Genomic DNA, 13,245 nt, shown 5'->3' on the forward strand with positions numbered 1-13,245 from the left:
ACTGGAGCCCATGACCTGTGTGCTGTACACATATAAAGAGGAAGATCTGAGGCTGGAAGACCTCGTTATCCTCCAGGTTCAGAGTCTGATCTGGAGCAGAAGCTTCTCAAACTGACGTCAGGTCGTTTAACCCTTTATGCAAAGCACCGCGAGCAGCACAAAGCACTGATGAGCCAACGATCAAGAACCAGAACAAGGACAATAACACGTGTGGCTGGAGAGCTAATAATGATCAGACGTTTATTTTCATCTAGTCTGGATGGGACATTCTTACATTGACTTGACATTTAGACCCAGGTCAGCTGCGTGAGAGGATTATTAACAGCACTTCATCCAACACATGATCAGACGGAGACTAACTGAGCCTCCAGCACAAGCACATCTGGGAGAACAGCCACCTGGTGTGTGTGTGTGTGTGTGTGTGAGAGAGAACATCAGAGCCATACAACATCTGATCGAGAAACACTGGATACATGAGGCTGAACATCCACCTGGACTCTACTCTACTGCTGCTGCTGCTACGAGCGTGTGTGAGCGAGTGTGTGTGAGCGAGTGTGTGTGAGCGTGTGTGTGTGTGAGCGAGTGTGTGTGTGAGAGAGTGTGTGTGAGCGTGTGTGTGTGTGTGTGTGTGTGAGCGAGTGTGTTAGTGTTTGTGTATGTGTGTGTGTGAGCATGTGTGTGTGTGAGCGAGTGTGTGTGTGAGCGAGTGTGAGTGTGTGTGAGTTAGTGTGTGTGTGAGCTGTGGTGATGTTTCCTAAGGCAAAGCGCTGTCTCTCATCAAGCACACAGTAGGGAACAGATATTATTAGCACAGATATAAACCCACTTCTGAGCTGATGAGGGCCGATCCAGAAACCATCGCCCGTGATTACATGTGAAGCGTTTTAACAGGACATTCTACAACACTTAGCGTGACTTAATGCATCGAGAGAGTAAACACATGATTAATAAATCCTACTATACACGCACAATCAGGATATAATGTGATAAGTGCTGTTCTCTTATCAGGAACAGCAGTAATGTTGTATAATGGGCTCTCGTCTGTGTATAGTGTGAAGTATTAATGAGGTGTTCTCCGGCGCTCGTGGATCGATCTCTCAGAAGAAGCAGGTGTCGGAGGAGAAGGCTCCGGCGAGTCTGAACTCGTCTCTGGTCAGCACACAGAAGAGCCGCTGCGGCAGGGCTTTAGAGTACGGCGCGGGCCGCGGAACACAGGTGCGCAGGAGAACCTCCCGTCCAGCAGGGGGCGGGAAATCTGGAACCGCTTTCCTGTCGTCCGTCCCTCCAGAATGAGCCGCTTCATCCTCCATCGGCGCCAGCAGAGCGGCCTGAACACAAGACACAGCAGATCTCACATCAGTCTCAGGAACACCTCTCTCAAACCCTCACACGGACAATCATCACAAAGCTGTGGGTTCAGATCTCAGACACTGAGCTATAGAACATGTTCTGGATTCACACTGCTTGTGTTCACTCACACTATGAGGTCGTGCTGTGAAACAAACACCTGAATAAAGTCTTTCAGACCGGATCGATCTGCTTCAGTGATACCAGCTCAAACCTGGGAGTATCTGTGAAGAGCATCAACAGTTTCTATTTATAATGTTTTGCAACACTGTAGCCAATCACTGACAAGTTTGCTGAGCGGTGAACACAACAGCCAATCAGAATCCACCCTGCACGCTCATGAAGCCTGTAACTATAAATACTCCAAATCAGGGCTTGAAAACGAAAAAAAAAAAATTCAGTCGGTTCACTCCGATATTATTACCGTTCTGAAACCGGTTCGGGAAGAAGAAATACCGGTTAATAACATTATTTTTTAAAAAACTATTATTTGCCTATACTTTGCCTAATAATAATAATTTAATAATTATAATAAAGTATAGCGTTTTCCTTACTCAAAAAAGGGAAAACATAGAAATCTAACGCTTACAGTTTACAGCTTGCACCAGATTTTGTCCAAATGTAAGCTAGGCCTACTTTAAAAAAAACAAACAAAACAATTATGAACACTTTAAAAGTATTTTTAAGATATTTAAAAATGTTTGCTGCATTGTTAAAAAAACACTTGTATAAGATTGCGTTTTGAGAGTAAAAATAAATAAATAAAACGGCGACGTAAGTCGTGCCTCACATGGCATTTTATTAGCCCTATTAATTTCTGAAATAATGAAGGCTAAAATGCCTGTAGTCTAAAGCAAAATGTTTAAAAACGTTATAAAAACAGTTATTAGTTTCTCTTCAAATCAAATCCTCTAAAGTTTAGGCTATAAAAACCTCAATCTAAAAACAAATGAATGTAAGCTGAAGCTGTAGCTACCTCTCTCATTCAGCACGAATCCAAATGTTTCCATGTTCCCGATGTATCTGAATGCTAAAATGTTGTTTAATATAAAGAATATAGAATAATAGTAAATGTATAATCAGTAACGCTGTATATGCGTCCCACAGTCCACTCCAAATTTCATTCAATCATTATTTTGAGGTTAATAGCAAATGAAAACTGTTCAGCTTCTGGGGAATTGGTGAAGCTCCGCTGGCTATTTCAGTTCCCCTAAACTAAATGGGTTTCTCACACAAAATCAAAGTTTCCGTATTCGAGATGTATTTGAATAACAAATGATTATAAAAAATAGCCTAATGTTTGTAAACATTTTGTGTCTGCATTAAAAAAAAAAAAAATTCTCTAAAAAACGTATAAGGTTCTCTTTCTCTCTCTCTAGGCTATATATATATATATATATATATATATAGCCTATATTAACCATGCAGGAAAACCTTTTTAAATATTTTGATAATTTACTATTATTACTGATTATTAATCGGTCAAAATCAGCTGATGTGAGTTTGCTGCACTCAGAAACCGGTGACTCAGCAGAGCTTGTAGCTACGAGCTTTTGTCATCGTTAAATCTTTCTCGGACGTTTATGTCGAAATAGTTTAGCGCATCTATCTGTGCATGATGGTGTCCAGTGACTCTGGCGAGCGGAGCTTCTCAAAGTTAGGAATAATCAAAGGAGAGCTGCGGTAGAGCTGAAGATCTTTAGGTTCGGGCTTAATTTCTAGCATCTTACGCGGGCTCGGGCCGGGCTCGGGCTTGCGCTCCGGTTTGCGAGGTAAACGAGCGGTCATGTGATGTGTTTCGATTACCGCGAGAAAGATGCGAAAATGAATGCTGAGCAGGTGTAACGGAGGCTTGCCTCTGGTGATTATGTTTTGGTTGCACCAGCAGACACCAGCAACTAAAGCAAACTCTGAGGTGTGGAAAAGTTTTAACCATGTTTATAATGAGAATAATGAGTGAATAATGACGCACCATCATGACGCAGGCGCAGGAGCGCGCTGAAGACATCTACAGTGGATTCAATCATTTTCCTCCACAAAAACATGTAGACCGAGCCTAATCTCTGTGAGTAAAGGTTTTTCAAACGATAACTAAATATTCATTGAGTCTTAAATGCATAATGTTGACAGAGTATTTACGCTAATGTTGGAATTATTCTTTTATTAAATGAAGCAAATCCGGCGGAGCCTTTATCTTAATTTCGTTATTGCCAAATACCCATCTTAATTTAAAATTTATCTAAATTTAATTATTTTTTAAATGACTCGTTTTTATTGGTGCGTTGGTCTATTTATAGGTTAAATGAGCCTATGTCTAGAGTGCTGAGATGTTACGATGTGACACAGGACTTATTTTATTTCTTTATTCCAACTTACAAGTTGTCTAGTCTACGTTAGTTATGAGTAAATTATGTTAAAACATGAATAAATTGCTCATTGTTGGCAAAAGGCAAAAGAGCTGTGTGCGTGCGCACATTTGAATAATGTCGGGCTGTAAACGGGTTCGGGCTTTAAAAAAGCTGTCAATCAAAATGTACTTCGGGCTCGGGCCGAAACCTGTCGGGCTCGGGTCCTGTCGGGCCTAACTTTTAAGGCCCGATTACAGCTCTAAGCTGCGGTCCTCGGTTGGGCAGGAAAAGGTTAAGCATGCTGGCGCTTGAGTGTAGAGACCTGCGCGGGATGGATTTTTCTGTCCCGCTCCCGCAAGATTTTACCCCGCTCCCGCGAAAATATATGTTATTTTCTCCCGCTCCCGCCCGCAAAATCCCGCAGGTAAGTTTCTTTTTTTTTAATGCATTGCATATTCTGCCTGCTACTCTGTTATTTTTTCAGTTATCCCCTGTTGAATATAAATGTAAAAGTTTTATTTGCGTTTAATTAAATGGATGAAAGGAACGAACATGGAACTTAGAACATAGAATACAGTAAAAAAAAAAAAGAAATGTAAATAAAAAATATACCTATTAGGCTATAGTATAGCCTAATGAATTATATAATAATAATAAACCTGGATTTATTTCATGTTCAAATGAAATTATCCTATAGCTACTGCTTAAGAATGCCTTCTTTTCTTCAAACATTAAACGAAAAAAATAAATTTTCCTCAATAACAAAATAGACCAATTAAATATTTAGCAAAATAAATAAATAATTGAAAATAAACGGAATATATATATATATATATATATATATATATATATATATATATATATATATATATATATATATATATTAGTGCTGCAACGACTCGTCGATTATGTCGACTACAAAAATACGTCTACGTGCGTGAAATGCGTGGACGCGTCACACTGTTTGTTTACATCTCGCGTAATGGCATACAGGGAATGGAGAAAGTTGCATTCTATCACAAAAACAGAGACCACTGTTATCAAAAGTATGGGAATACTTTAAACAGAGGCCAAATAAAATGGCCTTTTGTTCCCTTTGCAAAACCGACATGGTGAACCACGGCAGCACAACTGCGATGCGCGAGCACCTCAGAGGAACACATCTTGGCGCTCTCCGGTGTTACGGTTTAACTGGTTACCGTGTGATCTGGTGACCAACTTCCTGGTTCAGGTCTGATATTCTTGCGCTTGCGGCATTCTGAAAAGTTGAGATGTTTTTAACTCGATGCGGTGCGCACGCGCCTGGAAAAAACGAGCGTGTCGCGACCGCGTCGCTTCCATTATGAGCGCGCTTATTGCGCGCCTACATTGGAAATAGCGAACTTGAGCACGCAATAGACGTGATATGTGAACGGCCCCTTAAAAGACAGCGCGCCGCGAGACAACAGCCACAAACCACGGAGCTACCCCGAGTCAGCTCCAGATCTCTGGGAACCATGCTAAACCATAGCAGAACCCTGACTACATTTTATGGTTTGTGATGCTAAAGAACATTTCATGACGTCTCAGACAACTGTAAATTTATGGCTACTGTGGTTTAATTATAAACGCTATCATAAGCTCATATTTACCATAGTAAAATAATTTTCTTTAACTCTTTATTATTTTATACTGTAAAAACTTCAACCTCATAGGTTGAAAATGAATAAAGGTTGAAATATTATATTAGAAGTTGTACTTATATTTTTTTGTAAAGTTATCCAAAGGATTTATTAACTAATTAAAAAAAGAACATTAGATTTATTATTTATTGGAATAAAAATAATCGTTAGATTAGTCGACAGAAAAAAATAATCGTTAGTTGCAGCTCTAATATATATATATATATTGTAGACTATGACTACTACTGTAGTCCGTGCAGGAATAGCATGTTCTTCATTGATGAGGGCTTCAGATTAATCCGTCTCTGCGCTCTTATGCGACCCAATCACAGAAAGCCCTCTCCAATGGTGCGCTGGGAGCTGGAGATGCACATGGCGTGTTACTTTGCTTCATCTCGGAAACTCTTGACATCGCCTTTTCCACCTCTGGATCTCTCGCTATTTCGGAATGGAATTACACGTCGCTGTCCATGGTTTCACCAGCATCCTCCCATTCCGCAAAGTCTATTTTATTTTATTTTAGTCTATTATAAATAAAGGTTTATCTGTTTTTAGTAATTTTATTTTGCTAAAAGTCCCGCAAATAACTTTATGTTCCCGCCCCCCACACAATAATATCCCGCGTCCGCATTCACCAATCAAATATTGTCCCGCGCTGCACTCGGTTGCGCTGGGTCCCGCGGTACTCCCAGGTCTCTACTTGAGTGTCGAATGCCCCAACGCCTGGAAAAAATAGGCCCTTTTTGCGCTGCGTCATCAGGCCTAATTTGGTCTTAATCCGGTCCTGAAGGCGGTGCATTGAGACTTGACTGAGTTCACAGCTGAGCGACATTTCACTCACTGCTTCAGTCACATGTGCGTGTGCTGTTCTGCTGGAATTCTGATTGGTTGACAGCAAATTTCAAATATTAAACGGAACGATAAAATAACGTTATTAACTGGTTTATGTCCATTTAAATTTTTCAATTCTGTTTGAACTAAAAACCGTTTTGTTTTTGTTCCTGTCAAAATATCGTTCGTTTCCGGTTTTCGTTTTCGTTCCTTGAACCGGTTCAGATCCCTGCTCTAAATAAGAGATCAATAGCACAGAACAGACAGATTTAATGATTATAACCGGACTAATAACTCAGTTGTGAGTTTGAGCTGAACTCTTTATAAATGAGTGTCTTTGCTCAGTTTCTGTAACACATTCCGATTTTGGATAAAATTGTATTTTTCTAGCTATACAGCAGAGACCTCAAGGTTTCAGAAGTGACAACTGTATTAAAGCACAGGACTGAAATATTGTTATAATCATCACAAAAACATCCTGATGTGTCAAAACTGATCCACAAGTGCAACAAAACTGATTCTGTTACAGCTAATGAGTTTCTTTGTTATTTTATTACTAATTTTTCATTGATAGTTTTAATGCAGTATTTACTAAACGGAACAATATTTGAAGGATATATACTAATGTAAAAAAATATATATATTTGAATTATTAATAGCATTAGTAATTTACACATTTTTATTTTCAAATAGTAAAAAATAAAAATAAAAAGTTACACCAGTGTTTTCTTTGGTGTCAGATTGTTACAGAGAACAGTGAACACTGCTAGAGAGGAGCTCATGATTCTGAGCCCAAACCCAGTCTGAACTACAGCAGAACAAGACATCCATCAGGAGACCTGCGCACATCACCGGTCAGAGATCACATGATCTACACACATCACATCACATCCAGACCTCATCCTCACTGAGGCACAGCATTACAGTGTCAGTGTCAGATGTTGGACTTTACCTCGTCGCTGGAGTCGACCAACTTGACGAGAGACAGACAAGCGGTGTTAGGAGAGAACAAAGAAACAAAAAATGAAGAAAACAAGAAAATACAAATAAGAGCATCTGTAAGTGTTCAGTCCGTGCACATGCATCAGATCGAGCCGCGAGGAGTGAATCTCACAAACACATCGCAGAAAAATGAAGCCTATTTTTAACATCAAGATTTTTTGTAGCAATATTTTAATGACAATCAAGCACATTTTACATAACGACTACAATCTGGAGGGCTGAGTGTTGTGTCTGATGAAGTGTGCATCACTGATTGTGTTCTTCTCCTGGCTATTACTGTGAAACTGCTCTGAAGGGATCTGTGCTGGATACAGCGCTTTAGACACAAGTCTGACTGGAGTTCATATTGTATATTTATATATTACACTATGACTACCATCTTTAACACATGCTTTTTAAAAAAAGAGTTGGGGAGGAAATGTGCTTAATTATCATGACAATAAATGCTACAATAACACTATAACGTCTGCATATTTTCTCTTTTGGTTTTGGGTTGAAATCCAAGTGTGAGATTCATCCCTAAAGAAGTGAGAGAAAATATCTCTTCAGTAGAATGTTGCTTCTGAAGGTTAAAAAAAGCAATCAGTTACAGAAGCAGAAAAGTATTATTTGATGAATCTGATTGGTCAGGGATACAGTCACGCTTTGGATGTGTCCGGGTCACGGCACCACTTGATCTGTTCATCACATACACACCGAAAACATCCAAAACATGATCAATCAGAGCGAATACGAGCAAGAGATCAATGCATGCACATTCCCTCGAACCCATGCAACAGAAGCTCCCTCCGTCTCTCCTCTGTGAGTCTCTCTCTCTCTCTCTTTTCTCTTTCTTCCAGGAAATATCACCTCATTTCAATCCCTGATTTCACATGCTTTACATAGAGATGCTTGGGATAATTATTGCCTTTCTATTTGCAGCCTGGCAACACACAGGCTATAATTTAGTCCTCTCTCACACACACACACACACACACACACACACGCAGATGGTAATTGAGGGAGAGTCTCAGCAATCAAACAGGTCTCACTTAAAACAAACTTGTGAACAAACATGCTTCATGAGCGTCTGGAGCTCAGCTGGAGCAGCGCAGCGCTGATATTTCATCACTCATTTCACATTTTTAGCCCTGTTTAACTGTAAATAGCTGAGAATTACAATTTACACTGGGGCCATTGAGCACAAGTGCATCCTGGGAAAGATGGTGATACACACAGAACAGACTAATACTAGCTAACGGTAAATTAATGAGGTTTCAGGTGACTTTGGGTCAATCCTATGGAAGGTACATTACACCACCTCAAAACCTAAAGAAAAAAATGAAGCATTGAATTTATCTTAAATGAAATCCTGTGATTTCTAGATCAGATTTCTCAGTGAAATCAATCAGTGTGACCTGGGAAGTTCCCTGTGAGACTGACCAGTTAATAGTTAACTAAACCCTAACTAACCCACGAGAGGAGTTCATCAAACGCACGGTTTAAATCAAGCAAATCTCTTTTTAAATAAATCACTCTCCGGCGTGTTTAATTACCTCTGTGTCACATTAAATCTCTAACTGAAACTAAGACATCTGCTGCATTTCATTAATTCAGCTAATTATTAAAGAGCAAGAAGAGCTGGATCTCAGATATGAAGCGTTCCTGCAGTGAACACAACTCGTCCTCTTCACCAGGAGAAAATACAGGATTACGATCAGACTAGGGCTGTTGATTTAACGTTCATCTGGTGTAATTCTGGAAAAGCGAACATCTGATTATAAATGATTAAGGCCATTAATGTAGCCACATAATTCAAAATACAAGGCAAAAAATGACCCTTTTATTTATATCTTATGATATAGTTCACCAATATCACACCAGCAACAGTGCTGCTTCTCCCCAATCTCTGCATCACTGATTCATACAGTTCAATACACATGAAGTTCATATTATTTTAGACACAATGTGTGTTTTGTTTAATTTTGCTAATTAAAAAGGTACCAGTCAAACCCCCAGCAGAACTGTTGAGCTCTGATCAACTCAATGATTCGTTACTGAAAGAATCTACGGTGCTGAGCGAATCGAGTCAACTTCCAGCTGTCACACACAGACATTTGCTTTGTTTCAGAATTAATCAGCCCTTTACATAAATCAAGTGTGTGTGTGTGTGTGTGAGAGAGTGTGAGAGTGAGTGTGTGTGTGAGAGTGTGTGTGAGAGAGTGTGAGTGTGTGTGTGTGTGTGTGTGTGTGAGTGTGAGTGAGTGTGTGTGTGAGAGTGTGTGTGTGAGAGTGTGTGTGTGTGAGTGAGTGAGTGTGTGTGTGTGTGTGTGTGTGTGTGAGAGAGTGTGAGAGTGAGTGTGTGTGTGAGAGTGTGTGTGAGAGAGTGTGAGTGTGTGTGTGTGTGTGTGTGTGTGTGTGTGAGTGTGAGTGAGTGTGTGTGTGAGAGTGTGTGTGTGAGAGTGTGTGTGTGTGAGTGTGAGTGAGTGAGTGTGTGTGTGTGTGTGTGTGTGTGTGTGCTCTTGTTTTTGTATCATATCAGGACACAACTCTGTATAATGACATGGGTATGACACAGGTATTACAAGGAGAGAGTGACTTATGAGGACATAACCCATGTCCCCATTTTTCAAAACACTTATAAATCATACAGAATGAGTTTTTTTGAGAAAGTAAAAATGCAGAAAGTTTCCTGTGAGGGTTTGGGTTAGGTGTAGGGTTGGTGAAGGGAGAGAGAATATACAGTTTCTACAGAATAAAAACCATTACACCTATGGGATGAACACACTCTACACAAAAACAAACATGTGTGTGTGTGTGCGTGTGTGTTGGTTTACCCGCTGAGAGCTGACGAACAGCTTATGGATGATGGTTCCAGCAGGTCCTCGTCCGGCTCCGATCACAGACACCTCGGGCTCCTCCAGCAGACAGCTGACAAACCTGACCGACGACAGACAGGAAGAGCGTTAGAACACGAGACCGAGCGCCACAGGAAGAGCACGCAGGAGACTCGAGATGAAGACAGAGGACTGTTCATCATGATCTTATTCTTCATACTGAGAAATGAAACAGGAAATACAGCCTGCTCAGAAAGCACACAAACTCTCTCTCTCTCTCTCTCTCACACACACACACACACACACAACTCTCTCTCTCTCTCTCTCTCTCTCTCTCTCTCTCACTGAAGTGTGTGTGGTCCTGCGGGCAGCTCTGGGTCTGGTCTTAATGAGGCCGGCGTGTCTCTGCTGACCGGCTTGCTGCGGCCCCTGAGCGGCCCCTGGGAACTAACGAGCAGCAGCAGACTCTCTGACATGCCCTTCCTGCGCCTGTCAGCCCAACACACACACACCGCTCCAAACGCGCTTGAAAGGCAGGTTCCTCGTACTCAGGACAGCAGCGGCGTCTCGCTCAGATCACTTGTTCATTATCAAACACAGATCAACACACTGACTGCCTTCCAAACCTCACAGCTCACTGTCTGATGCGGAGCACAACAACACTGCAGCACACGACTGTCACAAAACATCTCTTCTTACATGTTCCCCAAAGAAAGAGTCATTCTGGAACATGAGCAGGAAAATAACGAACAATCATTTCTGGCTGAATTAATGCTTTTGATCAGAGATTGTGACACGATGCTGAAAAACTAAATTATGATGGGTTTGGGAAGAGAAAGCTTTACTATCATTAGAATCAGAATCATACAATCACATTTAGGCATCTGGAAGAAGCTTTTTTCAAAAGCGAACAGTGATGCAATATCGGATTTTTGCTGATATCCGATATTTTCAGACTCATATGGACACTGGCTGAAACGGTCACACATTTGTTTTAGGTTTCTGTGAAACAGCTCCACATCTCTCGTGCAGCAGAATGAACTCTTACTGTAAAACACATTCTGCTGGAGAATAACAAGCAATGGCAGCTGTAGACCTCAGTCCAGTACGATCACAAGTGCAGTATGGAGTACCTCAAGGCTCAGTACCAGGGCCGCTACTCTTCACGCTTTATATGTTACCCTTGGGAGATTTAACTTTAACTATCATTTTGCATTATTGACACACTGTTTTCCTAATGAATGTTGTTCAGTTGCTTTGACGCAATGAATTTTGTTTAAAGCGCTATATAAATAAAGGTGACTTGACTTGAGTCAGCTAAACATTTAGAGAGCACAGAGCAAGACTGAGGAACCTGAACAATGACTACATCACCAACACAACTGCAGTTTTAACCTTAGAAAATACACTGAATTCATTCCAAAATATGAGCAAACTGTGGCTATTTTACACAGTGAGCAATGATAAAACACAGTTTCTACAGCCTTACAGTAGAGAGATGATCTTTGAACAAAAATACCATCAATGCAATTCATTTTCTTCATTTATCCATAATTGATTAGGCAAAAATAATCGAAAAAAAATAATTGTTTCCACGTTCCCTTACGCAAATTAGCCAAGATTTTACTATGAATAAAACCCAAAATCATGGTTCTAGTAGCCATGGTAACCACAAATGAACCATTGTTTTATTACTTCAAATAATAGTTTACAAAGAAGTATTAAGATATTATTTATTGTGGTTATATAAAAAAAAGTTTTAACATGACTTAAAATTCAATAAATAAAACACAGAAGTAATTATTCATTGCATAACACTGTTAAAATACATACTGTCATACAAACTAAAACTACACGACGATCAAGTCCTTGTTTAACACTGACCTCTAAGGTACTAAGTCTTAAGAAGTGACTATCACTTCAAAACAAGCATAGTTCAAACATTTTACGTCTGATTCCAACAAATCCTATATCATTCTGAAGGTCCTTTAATGGAGAATGTGAAACTACAAGTGCGTAATGTGTATGAATGTGCCGACTGTGCCTCATGTGTCCAGCACTGCTCTCATCTACAGCTTTACCTCTGCAGCTCGTCAGTGTAGTCCTCACGCTGTCCTCCAGCGATGCCAAACTTGTTCTTGAGCGATCGAGAGCAGGCGATGACGGCCTCCACCGCGCTCATCTGAGCGATGATGTCCTGACACACAGAGCAGAAGATGAGAAACAACTACACCTTCTTACTTCTGTCTCACAGTCCTTCAGATTATCACACAAATACTGGGAGGAACATTTATAGCTCAAGTATAAACACTACTGTGATGTGCAATATATCGATCAAAACTGAGTAAATCCCCTTTGAAAGGAACTGGTGCACAAACAATGTTTGCGTGGATTACATCATTAGAGCGAGACAAGTGACTGTCAAACGTGTGTTTGTCATTGAATCATTCATTCAAACCACCTTTTTATAATGAGACTAATAAAACTGGTGTATTAAACACGTGAACCTGAACCACAGAACCGGTCATGAGGGTCACTTCTTTGAAACTGAGAAGTATACATCATCTGAAACTGAATAAATCATCTCTCCAGTGATGTCTGGTTGGTTCGGAGGACAATATTTGTCTGAGATTTTAGAAAATTTTCTGATATTAGAAAATCTGGAATCTGAGGGAGCAAAGAAATCTAAATATTGAGAAAATCATCTTTAAAGTTGTTCAAATGAAGTTCTTAGCGATGTATATTACTAATCAAACATTAAGATTTGATATATTTACAGTAGGAGATTTACTAAATATCTTCATGAACATGATCTTATCTTAATATCCTAATGATTTTTGTAATAAAAGAGAAATGTATAATTGTGACTCATACAGTGTGTTGTTGTGTATTTCGTCTGTGATTCTGATGACTGCTTCTGTGCTGCAGGGACACTGATGTATTTTAAATACATATATATTCACATTTATTAACTAATTCAAATTACGTCATCATTTTAAAGTAGACTGCAGCAATAAGGCCTAATATCTGGCCACACAGGGTTCTCTGGTTGAGTTTGTACCTCCAGCTTCTTGAAGTCAGGGTTTGGGTGCCGCAGCAGTTTGCTGGCGTGAGCGGTGACCTGCTGCAGAGCTTTACGCACCGATGCGATGTCTTCAGACGCCTCTGGAGGAGAGATCAGGTGTACAGCAGCAGAGACGTCACACACACACAGACACACACACACACACACCAGACTCT

General features: G+C 40.2%; 1 protein-coding gene across 2 annotated transcripts in view; it reads right to left on the reverse strand.

Annotated features, from left to right (window-relative positions):
- Positions 1 to 215: 215 nt before the first annotated feature.
- The window catches only part of rab3gap1 (RAB3 GTPase activating protein subunit 1), a 46,249-nt gene continuing 33,219 nt past the window's right edge, over positions 216 to 13,245 (reverse strand). Inside the window, exons 21-25 of one of the 2 annotated variants that reach the window (XM_052565379.1) lie at positions 13,067 to 13,170; positions 12,087 to 12,202; positions 10,006 to 10,108; positions 7,140 to 7,160; positions 216 to 1,328 (exon numbers count right to left, since the gene is read on the reverse strand). In XM_052565379.1, the coding sequence (XP_052421339.1) occupies positions 1,098 to 1,328; positions 7,140 to 7,160; positions 10,006 to 10,108; positions 12,087 to 12,202; positions 13,067 to 13,170 (575 nt within the window). In that variant the 3' untranslated portion in view covers positions 216 to 1,097. The remainder of the gene's footprint in view (positions 1,329 to 7,139; positions 7,161 to 10,005; positions 10,109 to 12,086; positions 12,203 to 13,066; positions 13,171 to 13,245) is intronic. The other variant, XM_052565380.1, reaches the window with a different exon arrangement.

This window comes from Carassius gibelio, chromosome B9 (assembly GCF_023724105.1).
Source record: "Carassius gibelio isolate Cgi1373 ecotype wild population from Czech Republic chromosome B9, carGib1.2-hapl.c, whole genome shotgun sequence".
Lineage (NCBI taxonomy): Eukaryota > Metazoa > Chordata > Actinopteri > Cypriniformes > Cyprinidae > Carassius > Carassius gibelio.